Source organism: Zingiber officinale, chromosome 7A (assembly GCF_018446385.1).
Source record: "Zingiber officinale cultivar Zhangliang chromosome 7A, Zo_v1.1, whole genome shotgun sequence".
Taxonomy (NCBI): Eukaryota; Viridiplantae; Streptophyta; class Magnoliopsida; order Zingiberales; family Zingiberaceae; genus Zingiber; species Zingiber officinale.
Genome location: NC_055998.1, coordinates 18,274,916 through 18,290,981, shown reverse-complemented (window position 1 = coordinate 18,290,981; position 16,066 = coordinate 18,274,916). Strand labels below are relative to the sequence as shown.

Genomic DNA, 16,066 nt, shown 5'->3' with positions numbered 1-16,066 from the left:
ATATATATATATATTAAATTTTTAAAATTATAAATCAATTTTATTTATTTATTATATATATTATCAACCTATCATTATCATTATTAATATTATTAATTTAATTTATTTTAAAAATTAATCAAATATTAAATTGATTTAGTGACAAATATTAAATTGATTGAAGAAAGAATAATACATTAAATATTAAATTAGGTTAAAATATTACTAAGGTTGAACCAACAATATTAAATTATATTTTATTCCGTTTTGGTAATTATGTATAATAATTTAAATCAAATAGACTCTAAGTATGGTAAGATGGCCTGACCTAACTCATTTTAACTGTAAAATAATAAGACAGATTTTACATCTAATAATTTTTTTTGTTTATTCAAAATGTAAAAAATTAACCATTAAAAAAGTGAAAAAGGCAAATCTCACATTAGGGATGTAAATAAAGAAATTGATAGAAGATTCAGGATCAAACTAAAGGCATCTGTTGAGATTTCCCCGACTTTATTGTCTATTTTAGAGAATTGAGAGAACTTTGCATTTGATGTTGCCATCGACTTTTTCAAGTTTTCTCTGTACTAATTCCGTATAGGCTTACTCTGTCTCCATAAAATCAAAATTACAGTACATTGGTCGTTCTTTTTGTTTAATATTTGTGTTTATTAACAATAATCACACTAGAAACACTAAATATGTATATTGTATCCAAAGAAACGTTCGAAACTCCTCAACTAATAAGCTCCGGCATTGTATCTGTACAAGTCTGGTAAACGAAACACCAGATCTGAATAAAGTTACAGGGAAAACCGTTTCCGTTCTGTAAGCAAAGCATGAACAATTCCACTTGCTGACATGCTTACAATAACTTTTCAAGTGTTTTCTTCCAGAGAAATGCACATGTCGAGCATGAAATAAGAAATTGCCACTTTAATCGCCCTGGCATTCTATGCAATCCTATCTTGTCTCACTTCTGCGTTCCTAGTGAATCTCCATCATCTTCCCAGTGGTCACTCAAGCATTTGAATTCTCCATCGCCCAACTTTCATTTTCCTGCTCATCACAATAACTGTGATCTCTGCCTAATACATCTTTGTCATACCACACTGAACAGCACCAACTTTTCTATGTGCAACATCACTTGCTGCTGCTGCTGCAACAAGTCCATTGTAGGGCGATTTTGCCTGCACCAAGCTTGCCTCTATCATGCTTTCCCTCACAGTAGGTTCAGCCTTGGTCCTCGTGAGATAAAATGGGGAGGCTCTCATGTCGAGAGCTACATCTGGCGCCATCTTATTGTGCAAGCACGGTTGTGGAGGCTTATGTTGAACGGGTTCATGTTTGGCTTCCAATGGTTCTCTGTTGTAGCCATCCAACTTGCCTGAGCTATTGTGAAAACAATATGCCGGAGAAATACCAGGTTGTGGTGGAAGCACAGGATTTCTAATGAAACGTCTAGGATCATAGGCATCTTTCACACTCGCACTCTCGTAAAGCAAGACGGGACCAATAACTTTTCCTGGCCGAGCTGAGAAACATAGCGTATGATTTGAGTGTTAGTGCACCATCATCATTAGTTATGGTCAATTTGGGTATAAGCAATTACCGGTTGGAATCCTTTGTGGTGCCTGTGAAGTCCTTGCAATATTTCCAGATGGCCTTTCAACGTCTCGAGGATTCTTGCAAGGTTCATAAGTGCCTTGTCTCTCTCTTGAAGAGACCATATTGGTTTGTTCCATTGGGGAAACAGTAGTAGACGAGTGGACAACCGTTGATCTACCAGGGAAAATGTATAAGCGTCCCAGGAAATAGTGAAAATTAAGAATGCCTGAAACAACTACACAGCATGTTGCATTATGAAAGAAAAGAGAATAAAAAATTTCAGATGAAGTTGTTTTCTAATTTCAGTACCTCTTCATACACTGAAATGATGGGTGAACAAAAAAACATTTCAAATGAAGTTGTTTTCAAGTTTCAGTGCCTATACACTTAATGATGAGTGAATGCTGCTTCAATGATCAGGTTGTATTTGCTATTATTTCTAAATGGTGACTAATTAAAAGATAAAGCTTTAACTCTTAAGATAAAATCTCAAAGTAGGATACAAAAATGCAATCAATCCAAAAACAGAAAAATTAGCTTCAGTTAATATTTTGGTTTCAGCAACAAACTCTAGAAAAGGAAAAAAAAACCCAACCTGATAAAAATTGCAGCTTTCCTTTTTCTGATTTTTTATCACCTAAATGCACTATGCACATGTGCATGTTTGTTCTCAACAAAGTATATCATACAAAGCCACTATAAGATAGAATATTGCAGATTTGTTATTCAACAAAGATTCCTTATAAGCTTGGCAACACGCCAAATATCAAAGAAATAGAAGAAAACCCATTTGGAAGTTAGAATCAAAATGCACTTGCTAATTTCTAAGTTTATACATAAGATAAAAATACATATTCATGAAAGAACTCAGCATGGAGGTGAGGGGCGCATGGAAGTGATGCGGGTGCCCAGAAGTCTGAGCGTTGTGCACGGAGGCACGCATATATATATATGATGGTGTCGCTTTTCGGCTTGCTCGGGCTCCTCCTCTCTGCCAACCTTCGTTGATGCTTTGTTTGCCTCGCCTCAGTCAAGATCCAAAAAGCCTGAGAAGTAAAGGAGAGTTAGAGCTGGCCGGCCCTACCGACCGACCACTCCAACACTCAAGTCAGTTTCAAATTCAAGAAATAGAAGTGAAAGAAAGAAGAAGAAGAAATGAAGAATTAGGGTTTAGAGGAGAGGAGACATTATTGGACCGATGGGAATTGTCAAAGGTTAAGGTAGAGTTTCTGGATTTCCTAAACCGGATGGGAAATCGCTGGTACTATAGCATCATGTGGCAATGTAGCATCTTGGGTCTTGTAGCATTAACTGTAATAGTGTGATTTTATGGCATCCGAGAATGTGAGTGAGAGAATATACTGATTTCCAGAGCATTGTAACTTCGCAATACGATAGTGTTAGTATAGCATACTTGGTACTGTAGTACATGGTAGCTTGTTCTTGGGAGAATAGATTGGTTTCCCAAGCATTGTAGCTTGCTTTACTGTCGTAGCTTCCGAGAACTTTAGGTCCATGGGAGAATAGACTGGTTTCGAGCTTTGCACTACTATAGCTTTTGAGAACTTTGGGTCCTTAGGAGAATAGACTGGTTTCTAGATTCGCAGTACTGTAGATTCTACGAACTTTGGGTGCTCGGGAGAATAGACTAGTGTAGTTATTATAGTGTTGAGATATTGTAGAAGTGCAATAGTGTAGTATCCAAAAACTGTGAGTGCTCAGGATAAGACTAATGACTCGAGGCGCTTGAAAAAAAATCCGAATGTCATCATATATCCCTCCATCAAATCAGAGTGAGGAGCGAAGTCGAATGAAGTCTGATTAAAAATATTGGATCAAAGAAGATTAGCTCGGGGATAAATCTGGATACCCATCAGATGTCTCTCCTTCAAGTAGGACTGAGGAGCGAAGTCGAATGAAGTCCGATTAAAAATGTTAGGTCGAAGAGGATTAGCTTAGGGATAAATCCGGATACCATCAGATGTCCCTCCTTCAAGTCGGACTGAGGAGTGAAGTCGGACTAGAAATGTTAGGTCGAAGAAGATTAGCTCGAGGTTAAATCCGGATACCATTAGATGTTCATCCTTCAAGTCGGACTAAGGAGCAAAGTCAAATTAAGTCCGATTAGAAGTGTTGGGTCGAAGAGGATTAGGTCAAGGATAAATTCGGATACCATGAGAAACAATGTTGATGCATTTCATCAAAGTGAGTCAATTGAGATCTCCCTGCTCTATTTCTTCTTGTTGCCTTGGAGGCAAAACAAGATTTATGAAGAAAATCAGAAGCTAGACATCACAGGGGGTGTGGAAACTTGTGGTGATTTGATATTCCATTCAAAAGAGTATTTTGCGACTATAACTATCAATTAAATAAACAATTCTTTTGGTTTGATAGTTGTAGTCACAAAATACTCTTTTGAATGAAATATCAAACCGCCACAAATTTCCATAGCCCCTTATAAGTGATGTCTAGCTTCTGATTTTCTTAATCTTGTTTGCCTCTAAGGCAACAAGAAGAAAAAGAGCATAGAGATCTCAATTGACTCACCTTGATGAGATGCATCAGCATTGTTTATGATGGTATCCGGATTTATCCCTAAGCTAATCCTCTTCGACCCAATATTTTTAAACAGACTCCATTCGACTTCGCTCCTCAGTTCAACAAGAAAGAGGGACAATTGATGGTATCTGAATTTATTTCCGAGCACCGAGTCATCAAAGTCTTATCCCGAACACCCACAATTTTCGGATGCCACACTATCGTGCTGTTACAGTATGCTACAATACCTCGACACTAAAGTAACTGCACAGTTATAGTGATTGGGAAACCAATCTATTCTCCCGAGCACCTAAAGTTCTTGGAAGCTACAATAATGCTACATAGTTGACTAAAGCAAGCTGATACTAGTAGCACCCAAAGTTCTCAGGAGCTAAAGTATTGCTGTAGTACCAGCTCTACTACAATGAATACTACAGCAGTACCAATACAGTACTACGAAGCTAGGAATCAGTCTATTCTCCCGAGCACCCAAAGTTCTCAAAAGCTTCAGTAAAGCAAGCTACAGTGCTTGAGAAACCAGTCTATTCTCCCAAGAACCCACAGTTCTTGGGAGCTACGGTATACTAGGATACCAGCTCTACTACACTGACTGCGAAGTTATAGTGCTCTGGGAATTAGTCTATTCTCACGAACACACACATTCTCGGATGCCACAATACTGCATTGTTATAGTATATGCTACAATACCCAAGATGCTACACTGTCGTGTGATGCAACAGACCAGCGATTTCTCATCTGGGCTTAGGAAACCCAGAAACTTGACCTCAACCTCAGACAATTCCCAACGGCTCGAACCCTTGGCCCCCAACAGTCCGACAATGTTAGGTGCTACGTGGAGATTCCCTTCGGAGAGCTATATAAAGAGGCATCGAGATAAGTGAAGTGGGAGGTTGCTTTTGGTAAGCGGAGGTAACTCTTCTCCTCTAAACCCTAATTCCATAGCATGTTCATTTCTTCTTCTCTCTTTCACTGCTATTTCTTGAATCTAGAATTGACTTGAGCGTCTGACAAGTCGGTAGGACCGGCCAGCTCCAACGCTCCTTTACTTCTCCTGCCTTTGGATCTTGACCGAGGGGAGACAAACGAAGCATCATCGGAAGTTGGTGTGGTTGGCAGAGAGGAGGAGCCCGAGCAAGCCGACAAGCGACACCATCAATATATATTCAAAATCAACCAAAACCATGTTTACTATGCAACGGGAGGAAAACAAAATATGCATTATGTTCTAAAATCCATGATCTCTTGCATATAATTCTGGCCCCCTAATTCTAAAATTCACTTGAATAGTATCTACATGCCTGAAAAAGAAAGCATAAAGATCAACCAAAACTAAAATGAAAAGAGTACCTAGGGAGAGAGACATGTTTCCTATCTAGTGGAATGGCAGGTCCAATTTTACCACCATTCTCCTCAAGGTAAGCAAACTGCTTTCTAAACTGATCCACAGCGCTGCATAAACAGAAATTGGAAGTTGAGAATAAGGACATGTCCAGGAAGCAGATACATACACATACTGATGGGTGGTGGACATCAAGTATCGAACCTAGGATACAAGAAATTTGTTCTTTCGGTTCCATTAATGTAGTCTTTGAGTAACTGAGGATGATACTCCAATATCTCACGAAAGATAAGTTCCCGAATGTCATCTTTAGTCAACCTTCTACGCTCAAACTCAAACTCCATTTTTGTGATTGGATGGCTAGATGGTTCCCTCTCTACTTTAGCAAGACCTTTGAAATAGGGATCAGCCAATGCCTGACAAACAAGAGGTATTATTTTTATGGACAACCAAAAGTGTGAGAAAGATGCCAGTAGTATTAAATTGAATAAGGCTAGTGGTCTAGTGAGTTTAGATCCATATTGGTAGGTTATAGGTTTAGGGCCTTCTCATGATCCTATATATTCCCATTAAATAGTTATCACACTAAATGCAACACGAAAATTTTCTTCCCCAACCTTAACAAAAGACTACTGGATAGTGGATACTAAAAAAGGGTGAGCGGGGAACCCTCATGAATTCAATTGGAAGAACATACCTCTTCAGCAGTTGGCCTGTCCTTAGGATCAAAGGCTAACAGCCTCTCTAAAAGTTTTAATGCCAACGGATCTGCATTTGGGAACTTCTGTGCAAATGGTACTGGCTGTTTCTTCCTCATACTGCTCAAATATCTCCTTGCCTTTTCATTCCGAACCTAGGGTTAGAAAGAAGGAAAGTGTATTCAAAATTAAGCATCTTTTCTGGTTCTTCAGTACAACCACATCTTATACGGAAAGTTCTAATCAACCACAGTACCCGAGAAATTGTATCCAAGGAAGGTGTCCCCAGAAGATCAGTCATCAAATCCAACTGATGAACCACATTTTTGCCAGGGAAGACAGGCTTGCCTGTCAATACTTCAGCAAATATGCAACCAATACTCCAAATATCAATAGCAGGAGTATACTGCAAGTTGATAACAGCCAGTCAATATCTTTTCCAAAAAAATGAAGTTCACACTTTAACTATAAAAACTTAAAGATAAGGAACAAACTCTATACAAGTACCTCTTGGTAAATTAAATTTCAATTTAAAGGGAGTTCAAAATCCTTCCTGAACAAGCATTATTTTAATATATAATCTATATTATTCCTAAAGAATTTAGGAGAAAGCCACCAAAATAAACCAACTGATACACAGCCAAACTTTTTGAGAAAAGCAACTATTTCCACTCATAGATTACAATGTTAAGAATTTAGCCTCATCAAGTATTAAAAATGGGAGAACCCTCCAAAGATAATAAGCCAGAATAGATTATCTAGGAAGAAGGCCATCTTAGCTCTCATATAACTAAGCCAGAATCCAATTTCGCTGTCCCTTACTGCTCAAAAGTCCAGCAGAAAAGTGTAAGACATGGGCACATCATGGATATATTGTAATTTTGATATAAGTACACTAGCATGACTTTCTAATGATGAATTAAATCAAAGAAATAACTAGTGATATTGCCTTGCACAGAGCTCAATGGAAATAGGATTCATGTAGCCAACCAAGAATAGTTGACTCTTGCAGTGATGATCATAAATTTATATGGTTTCTCCTCGATGAACAGGTAAAAATAAGAAATTATTTTTTAAGACAATAGGCACTTATTGCAATTTGGGTCAGATCTACTTATGAAAATGTCTCACACCTTCACACACACCCTACCCCCTAAAAGGATTTTTAATGCTTTTATTTAATACTAGATGGTCAGCCAGTAGACCATGTAAACGTCTGAATCCAACAACAAAGTGCCAATCAGAAAAACGACAATACATGCTACCAATTGATTCAATTCCAATCTGGATCTCAAAACACTAATTGTGGTGGTGTGTGATGAATACAAGTTAGAATTCATGAAAACAGAAAATGTTAATAGAATTATAGATTTAGGAATAATTTAATATAGAATATGATTGCTTAATTACTAGTAATGTAAAATTTTATATCTACATATAACCTTAGTTTTTTTTTCCTTCCTTTTCTACAGCTTTTATTTAAAAAATCAGTTGAGTCAATCAAATTGATTCCACTGATTATACATGGGTTACTATACCTGTTGGACTTTGAATCATACATCATAGTGGTTTGTAGTTAGTGTTAATTTGAACTAGGAGCAAAAGTACAAATTTTACTATAATATTTAATCATTTTCCCTTTACTGTGTAAACATTAAAATTAGTAGCCGTTATGAAGGGCATGTCGCTAAGGAATTCATGACAAGATGCATAGCATTTTGATAGAATACTAGTTGTGCATGACAAGTAGATCTGCATAGTCTGATCCAGCATTGCCATGAATTAGAACAGTGCCTTTTGCATAAGCGGACGAGTGAGGAATTGAGCTTTCTTTGGGATATGCTTTAATAGCAAAATGAACCAGTTGAATTTTCTAGAGATGAAGACATTTAAAACAGATGAGACATATGTCAATACCTTAGAAAAGAACGATCCACATAACTCTGGAGCCCTGTACCATCTGGTTGCAACATAATCCTGTCACATGTTAGGGATTTAGAATGGTGAAATTTTACCATTAACTTCTTAGCTTTCAAATCAGCAAAATAAGATTACAACAGGATATACAAAAGGAAATTTGGAAAGAAATAAAAAGAACCATGCACTTTTCCACTTACTGTCCAAAAAATTGTTGTGGGGGTATCACTAAATGCAACTCTAGCTAATCCAAAGTCACAAATCTTCAGTTTGCAGTTTGCATTTGCTAGTATGTTCTTTGGCTTTAAATCACGATGATACACATTAGCTGCATGTAATGTCACACAATGTTACAACACCAGGACAATAACAAAATCATATGAGAAAAAAGTATATCACAAGTACAGAAAACAATTCAGAGTAAGTGAACGATGAACTGGTCAAGGAAATGATTTGTTGCACAACGTTTTCAACACCATGATAAACGGGATTCAAAGTTATTGCACCTAAGTAAATGAAGAAACTATAAACCACCGAATAGTACAGACATTTCTAACAACCAAAGTCTATTTTATTTAATTTTCTTAGTTGGCACAAGATATCCAGTTTACACTAATCCTAGGGTGATCGGTCCGGCCCTATAGAAGTTTCCCACTAGTTTGGGCGGCCCATCAGCGCAACGTTCTTAGCTCAACCTCCCATTAAAGGAAACCCATCCGTTAATTCGCCGGGACTGAATCCTTAGATGCCTAAAAACTGAGAAAGCGCTCTGCCACTGCACCATTGCTGCGGGAGCAACAACTAATGTATATTTCAGCAAAGGTGATAACCCTCACCTTGTGACCATCCAAGACTTCCCTCTGCGATCTGGAAGGGAGGTAAATTACGGGGTTTTTGCCCAACAACACAATGACCCTTTGCATGGGGCCGGGTGACCCACTGCATGAGGTCAGGTGACCCATAGTGCATTTCACATATGCTAGGAATCGATCCTATAACCTATTGCAGGTTGCAACAACACCACATGCAAGTACTGACTATGCCAGCCCGTGGGAGAAACAACCAATGTATATTGGAGCAAAAGGTGAAGGGCGGCCCCTCCTTCTCTAAGGGGGGTAAATTATGGGGGCATTTGTCCTAGTGCAACGACCCTTTGCATGGGGAGGTCAGACACCTAACAAGACATTTTGCACCAATTGGGAATTAACCCCATGGCCTATTCGAGCAGCCATTTATGTAGGTATCAACTGCGCCAACCCGTGGAGACAACAACCAGTGTATATATATATATATATATATATATATATATATATATATATATATATATATATATATATATTTTGATGAAACACAACCAATGTATATTGTGGCAAAAGGCGAATACGCTCGCCCCAGCGCCCTCACCAACCCGTCCCAAAGCCAATACGGAGGAGGTAAATCATGGGCGGCTACTAGCCTTTGGAACACAACCAATGTATATTGATCCATATGAAGAATGAAATTTCCATTCATTTGATCAAAGTAAAACAAAAATTGAGCCATCATCTATTCAATGTCTGCAACATAGTGAACCAACATATTAGATTGAAGATGGCAACACCTGTTCATGAGTCGAAACAATTTCATATTTAGCATGTGGAATATACAGCAATATCACCAAACTATCTCAAAACTCATATTCAGTAAGTCGACATTAGCATAGCACTAATTGTTACCAAAAGGGGTCGTAGAACTCTAACAATTTTTCCAAATTCTAGAAAAATACCAGTATCCTTAATGCCACAAAAGTTTCTCAGAAGCAAACTAGTAGAATGCTTTGTTAATTAATCTACAAAATAAAATTCCAATAGAAATGGCAAACATTCTCATTGCTTTTGATGCTCAGATAATGAGATTACTAACCCAACATGAGTGAATCATCTAAAGGCAAAGTTCATGGGAGTAGGCAATAAAACTCTTGATGTGTACAAATTGTAATAGGGGGCCCTCCTGGAAAATTGACTTTACTGTAAAGACCTGGTCCTGGACCAGCCAATGCACAATCATCTGCATGATACCTTGAAGTCTTTATTGACCTACTTTAATCAAAGTCTGGTCGGTATGTTTATCCCAATGTCATATCGTTACCTAGCTTGGAAATTAACCTACTTAAATTTGAGATGGTAAAACAAAACTGACTAACAAAGCCGGTGGTGAACAATCAAGAGTTCCACTTGATGATTTCACAGCCCCTATTTTTCCCTCCACAACAAAATGGACTTGAGAGAGCCATCTCAAACTAGACATTTATTAAATGCCAAAATTATTAGCACAAGCAAGTGCGAATAGGGTTAACTTGGTGCTGGAACTTCCACCAGAATGAGGTCATTAAGTATATAAAATTTAATGGACCTGCATTACTAATTCATAATAAAAAAAGAATGGAAATGAACAACCAGAAGTAGCATTTAACCACATCACATTGATAATTCAGTAATACAATAAGATTTACCTGTGTGGATATATTTTAAAGCACGAAGCAACTGATAAAGAAAAAATTGGTAGTGTTCTTTTGTCAAGTCATCATTTGCCTTAATTACTTGGTGGAGATCAGATTCCATGAGCTCAAAAACAACATAAATATCTTTGAAATCCCTCCTTGATGGAGGCAACATTATGTGTTTGATCTCCACTATGTCTGGATGCCTTAAGAGACGAAGAAGTTTGATCTCACGAAGAATTCTGACAGCATCAGATATGTGTTCAAAAATATCATGGATCTTCTTTATTGCTACCTTCTCACCAGTATGTATATCAATTGCCGAGCAAACTACTCCATAGCTACCTTTGCCAATAACCTCCTGAATCTTGTATCTATTAGCATCACCATACTCGCTGAAAAAGTCTAGTTCTGGTGAATTCTGCAGAAGACAAACACATAGAAGCAAAGTTAAATGTGAAAGACAAAGAGATGCCACATAGTTTGCAAATGCACTTAATTCATGTAAGAAAAAATGACTAGCAGTATGTTGTCAATCTAAATTTACTGAGACAAAGCTATGAATTTGTGGGGAAAATAACATGGTTAAAGTTCCAGCAAACAGTATTTGGATACTAGCACTTAGGTATAAATTACAATGGGAAGAAAGTAAATTGAAGATAACAAAGAAAGTCAGAGAGATTTTTTTATTATTATTATTATTTTTTGTCTGTGCATGTTATTTCTTCTTTATGAAATTATAGAGGAAACTAACTTGATAGCACATACGATCATCAAATTTCCTTCTCATCGACTTTTTATGGCACTAATTGGTGCACAGCACTCAGGGCTATCTGGAGCAGAGAACTGGTTTTCATTTTCTTAGATTCTACAGATGAACTTGGAAACACCACAAAGTGACCATCTGAAAATTCATATTTGACCCATAATTTGGTTCATCATCAGCAAAATCCATTAGAAAGCAGAATTCTAAAGATACAGATATGGCCATAATTGAGAGAAACGACTCTTCTGGCAACTGAAATAAGTGATACAGGGTTACAGACAAATGGAATAACAAAGCTGTCTGAAAAGCCTCTGAAAACTCTTAGTTAAATTTAATAGATGAAACCAAGAGTCCTGGTACATTCACCGATCATAATCAAGATAAAGAAAGGTAAACAAGAAAAGAGTGATGAGTATCTTAACTACAGTTGCTTGGACTCCATTCCAATTGATTTTTAGGTTAACAAATTTCAGATGAACAGCAAAAAACTGAAATCGAGTGTCTGGCATCAGATTCCTCTAGCAGAATTAATAAGAATCGGTCGGTGTGCTAGAGAAATTTTACAGCGTAAGTAGACAGTTTTAACCAAAAACAGTCCTTCTAACAATACCAGATGTAACCAAAAATAAACTTCATTTCCGATCGATCAACAATAGCCACAAATAGACAGTTTTGGTATCAAAAAGGACATCATATAGACTTAAAGAGAAGGCAGACTGAAGAAAGTTGCCAAATTGAAGAGAACAGAAAGAACAAAAAGACAACCAAAGGCTGGACACAGAAGAGATTCGAATTGTAGCAACGGAGAAAGAAACCAAACACGCAAAACACGGATTCAGAAATCCCACCTTCTTACGCTGATCTTGCTGCATTTGTACAGCTAGCCACTTGGAATTCCTCACAGAAAAGCCAAATCTACTTCTTTTTTTTCCCTCTCTCTCCTACCTCTTTCTTCACAACCCCCTTTTTTTCCTTTCTTTCTCCCAAGCGCCGTAAAATTTCTGCACAAGAAGTCAAAAAGAACAGATCGCCACTGGAACCAGCCGCATTTGTCCTATCGGCCCATGCACCAAATCCCCTAGTCCCACTCACGCGTTGTATTCCACCGACCCACCGACTAAACACAGCAACCAGATCCAATCTCAGATGTACTCCCAAGCCCTCCACGAAGAGACAGCTACAAGAACACCGTCCACCACAATCACGAACAGAGACAACAGCGCCGGAAGATCAACCACATGTCCCTTCCTTCCCGCATCGGCTGCCGTCCAAGATCCAGCCCCTCCGCGCTCCAAACGGAAAACAAAGCTCCGCCTCCACCTCGGCCTCGACCAAACAGCTCGAGACCTCGACTGCTCGACAAATCTCCAGCCTCAAACGAATCAGACCCGAAACCAAACCCTAATCCAAGGGCTTGGTCGCAGAAAGAGGCCAGACGAGGGCGAGATAGAGGGGAGAGAGAGAGAGAGAGAGAGGAGCGATGGGGCGTTGTTCCTTGTTTATTCGTTCTCGATGCCAGGAATCTAAATCGTTTTTTTAATACCTCTTTGGACACTAATGCCCCTCGCCTCCCGCGAACAACTCGCTCAAACCAAGGACTTCTCTAGTAATTATCACAAACAAGGAAGGGTATTTACGAGACAGGACCAGGCTCCTGCCTTGGCTTTTCTATGCAACTTGATGCCCCTTAGTCCCTTAACGCTCCTTTCTATTTTTTACCGTTGGACGAAGAAGAAGAAGAAAGTGGATCTGCCTTAGATTTTGAGATAAGTAATTGAGGATATCAAGTGTCTTCTTCTTCCTCCCCTTTCTTCTTGAATTCCTTGCATTTCTCAGTCTTTCAGAAAGTCTTTGTGATAATAGTTAATTGCAAATCAACCTCCAAGCAGAAAGTAGATGGGAACTCAACAGCATTGATAATCTCATAAATGAAGCCACACATGTATATCAAATAAAAGTAACTTGAATCCGTAAATGCACATAAATAAATCCTTTCACATATTGCAATATGCCACCCACTCATAAAGTCTCTTGAGGGACTATGATATTGGAGCCTCTTTTGATAGGGATAACAAGTTTTTTTAATAAAAGTCCTTTTTGTTAATTCTTAATTATGCTATAAATAATAATCTCGAGCATGCAAGATTGATTAGAAGTGAGATGGAGACGCTGCAACTTATCATTGAAATGGTGATGGCAAAGAGCTCTGAGTTATTATAATGTCATGTGAGCAATCATCCGACCGACACTTGTGCAGTGTCTTTGATTGTTGCCTACAGACTTTACAACTGCCATTATAATGACTTGATGGGAAGCCTCTAAACTTTGTCATGTCAATTGGTCTAAATGAATTTGTATTCTGTAATGCTTATTGATGAATATATATAAAGAAATACAAATGGATTGAAAATATACACCAACGCAGTTGACCATCCTGATCGCACACGTTCATATGATGGGAATCATTATTTCTACAGCTCACATCCATTATTATTTAATATGGAAAAAATATCAGGAAAAATCAGCCTTAAATAATAGTCCATGCATTCTCGATGTGTTTTGACATGATAATTTATTTATTCAGCAAAGGGAGAAATATACACTTGAGGGTAGAGCTATAACCAAGTCAAGTCGACACAAGTTGAGTTTTGAAGTATTTAAGATTATTTTATAACGTAATCGAACCGAATTGAGTTAAGCTTAAAATGAATCAAGCTTTTGAAATGATTGTTCAAGTTTGATTTGATTTATTTTTTATGAGTTTGAGCTTATTTGAAGTTTGTTTGAGCTTTGTTTGTTTAGATGTTATCAAGCTCTCAATTCGAGCTTAATTTGAGCTTGGTTCGAGTTTAGTTTGTTTAGATGTTATCGAGCTCTTAATTTAAACTTGTTTGATTGTTTGAAACTTTTACTTGTTTTATTAGTTATTGACTTGATAGTTTAAACTTATTTATTTATTTATTTTATTTTATTTATTTATTTAATATATTGATAAGAGTTTTATTAATAACCATATTCGTGAATATTGTTCATGAATATTAATAAACTGAACATATATATGTTCAAGATTGTTTATTTAGTTTAACGAGATGTTCAAGCTTATTTATTTAATTGATCTTGTGTATATTGAACAAACATAAATAAACTCTTACCAAATCGAATACTAAGCTTGTTCACAAATATTTTGTTCATTTATAACCCTAATTGAGGAATAAGGACATTAGTGTTTTCTCACATGGCTAATATATTAAAATTCCAATTAGTGATCGAAATAATTTTTGGTCTAATTTAGCAATGAATTTTAATTCCATCATAATATCAATTGTTATTAAAATCATATTTAATTTATTTAATTAGTGACTCGATAATTAATTTGTATCGCTAATTCAACGATGGAATTAATTTCGATCACTAATTCAGCTATGGAAATTTAATTTTATCACTAATTTAACAACAGAAATTAAATTCATTGCTAAATTAGAGATGGAAATAAAGTTTTGTCGCTAATTCTAAATCATATTAGGGTTTCCAATTTTTTCCCTCTCCTCTCTCTCCTCGATATCCTCTCTAACACTGATCGTTCTATCCAATTTTTTATCTTCAACGTCTAATCTCCTCATAGGCATGCGGGTAATCCTCTCCCCTCTCCTTCCCCTCCCATCTCTAGTTGCGACCTTGGGCTCTGGCCGAGGTCATGAGGCCGGTCGTGGTCTCACGCTGTGCTCACAAAGCTAGTCGTGACCTCAACATTGCACCCTCATGTTCAAGTTGTTATGTCGTCCACATGCTTGACCCTGGCCTCTCAGCCTTAGCCGACTATGAGCTCAACCCTGGCCTAGCATTAAAGTCACTAGTACGACCACAACCTTAGCCTTGTCCAAGTGGTTAGGTGCGCGTACAACCTTGGCTGAGCATGCATGCAGCCATGGCTAAGCAGCTGAGCTTATGTGCAACCATGGTTGGGAGGTTGGGTGATCGGCCATGCATGTAGCCCTGGCTAGGCGACTGTGCAACCTTGGTTGAGTGACCATCCAACCCTGGTATTTAATTGTTGTTTGTGTACCCCTCTATTTAATCATTGACTTCATAATGTTGTTTGTCCAGGTTCTCTATTTGGCGTGTTCTTAAACTTTTTGGAGACAATCTTTTTTTATGCACTGACTTTAGGTATATGATGAATGATTATTTATTGATAGTATTAGGCTTTATTGATTTAATTAAGTTTATGTTTAACTAAACTAAGCCCATGACGACCGGTCATGGTCGGTCCCAATCCCGGATAAAGGAGGAGGGTTGCGTTAGGTTGTCAGCCAGTGTCAAACTATGACAAATATTCAATGAATGAATCCATTAAACTATTGTGCTAATGCTAGGTTGTTCTCTGGAAGGAACGTGTTGCAAGATCCGACTGTAACGTCTCGGCAAGGACCGCTACATCTCCAGAACTCGGGTGTAGTGCTAAATATGCAAGAGTTCGCGTTATAGGGTCCAACTGTAATGTCTCATCTAGGACCGCTACATCTCTATGAGAACTTGGGTATAATGTTAAATAGGCAAGAGTTCTCACACCATAGATTGGATAAGAACAAATATGATAGGAAAACTAATAATCTAAGATTTGGAACATGGAACATAGGAACTCTCACTGGTAAATCAATGGAGATAGTAGATATGATGATTAGGAGAAGAATTAACATTTTGTATGTACAAGAGACAAA

General features: G+C 37.6%; 1 protein-coding gene across 1 annotated transcript; it reads right to left on the bottom strand.

Annotated features, from left to right (window-relative positions):
* Positions 1-688: 688 nt before the first annotated feature.
* LOC122001089 (mitogen-activated protein kinase 10-like) lies at positions 689-12,884 on the bottom strand. The gene is made up of 10 exons (XM_042555670.1): positions 12,197-12,884; positions 10,595-11,003; positions 8,304-8,431; positions 8,104-8,163; positions 6,443-6,592; positions 6,186-6,341; positions 5,693-5,904; positions 5,497-5,598; positions 1,595-1,764; positions 689-1,516 (listed from the first exon to the last, which is right to left on the bottom strand). The coding sequence occupies exons 1-10, from the start codon at positions 12,218-12,220 to the stop codon at positions 1,071-1,073; spliced, it is 1,857 nt and encodes a 618-aa protein (XP_042411604.1). The 5' UTR covers positions 12,221-12,884; the 3' UTR covers positions 689-1,070.
* Between the last annotated feature and the right edge of the window lie 3,182 nt (positions 12,885-16,066).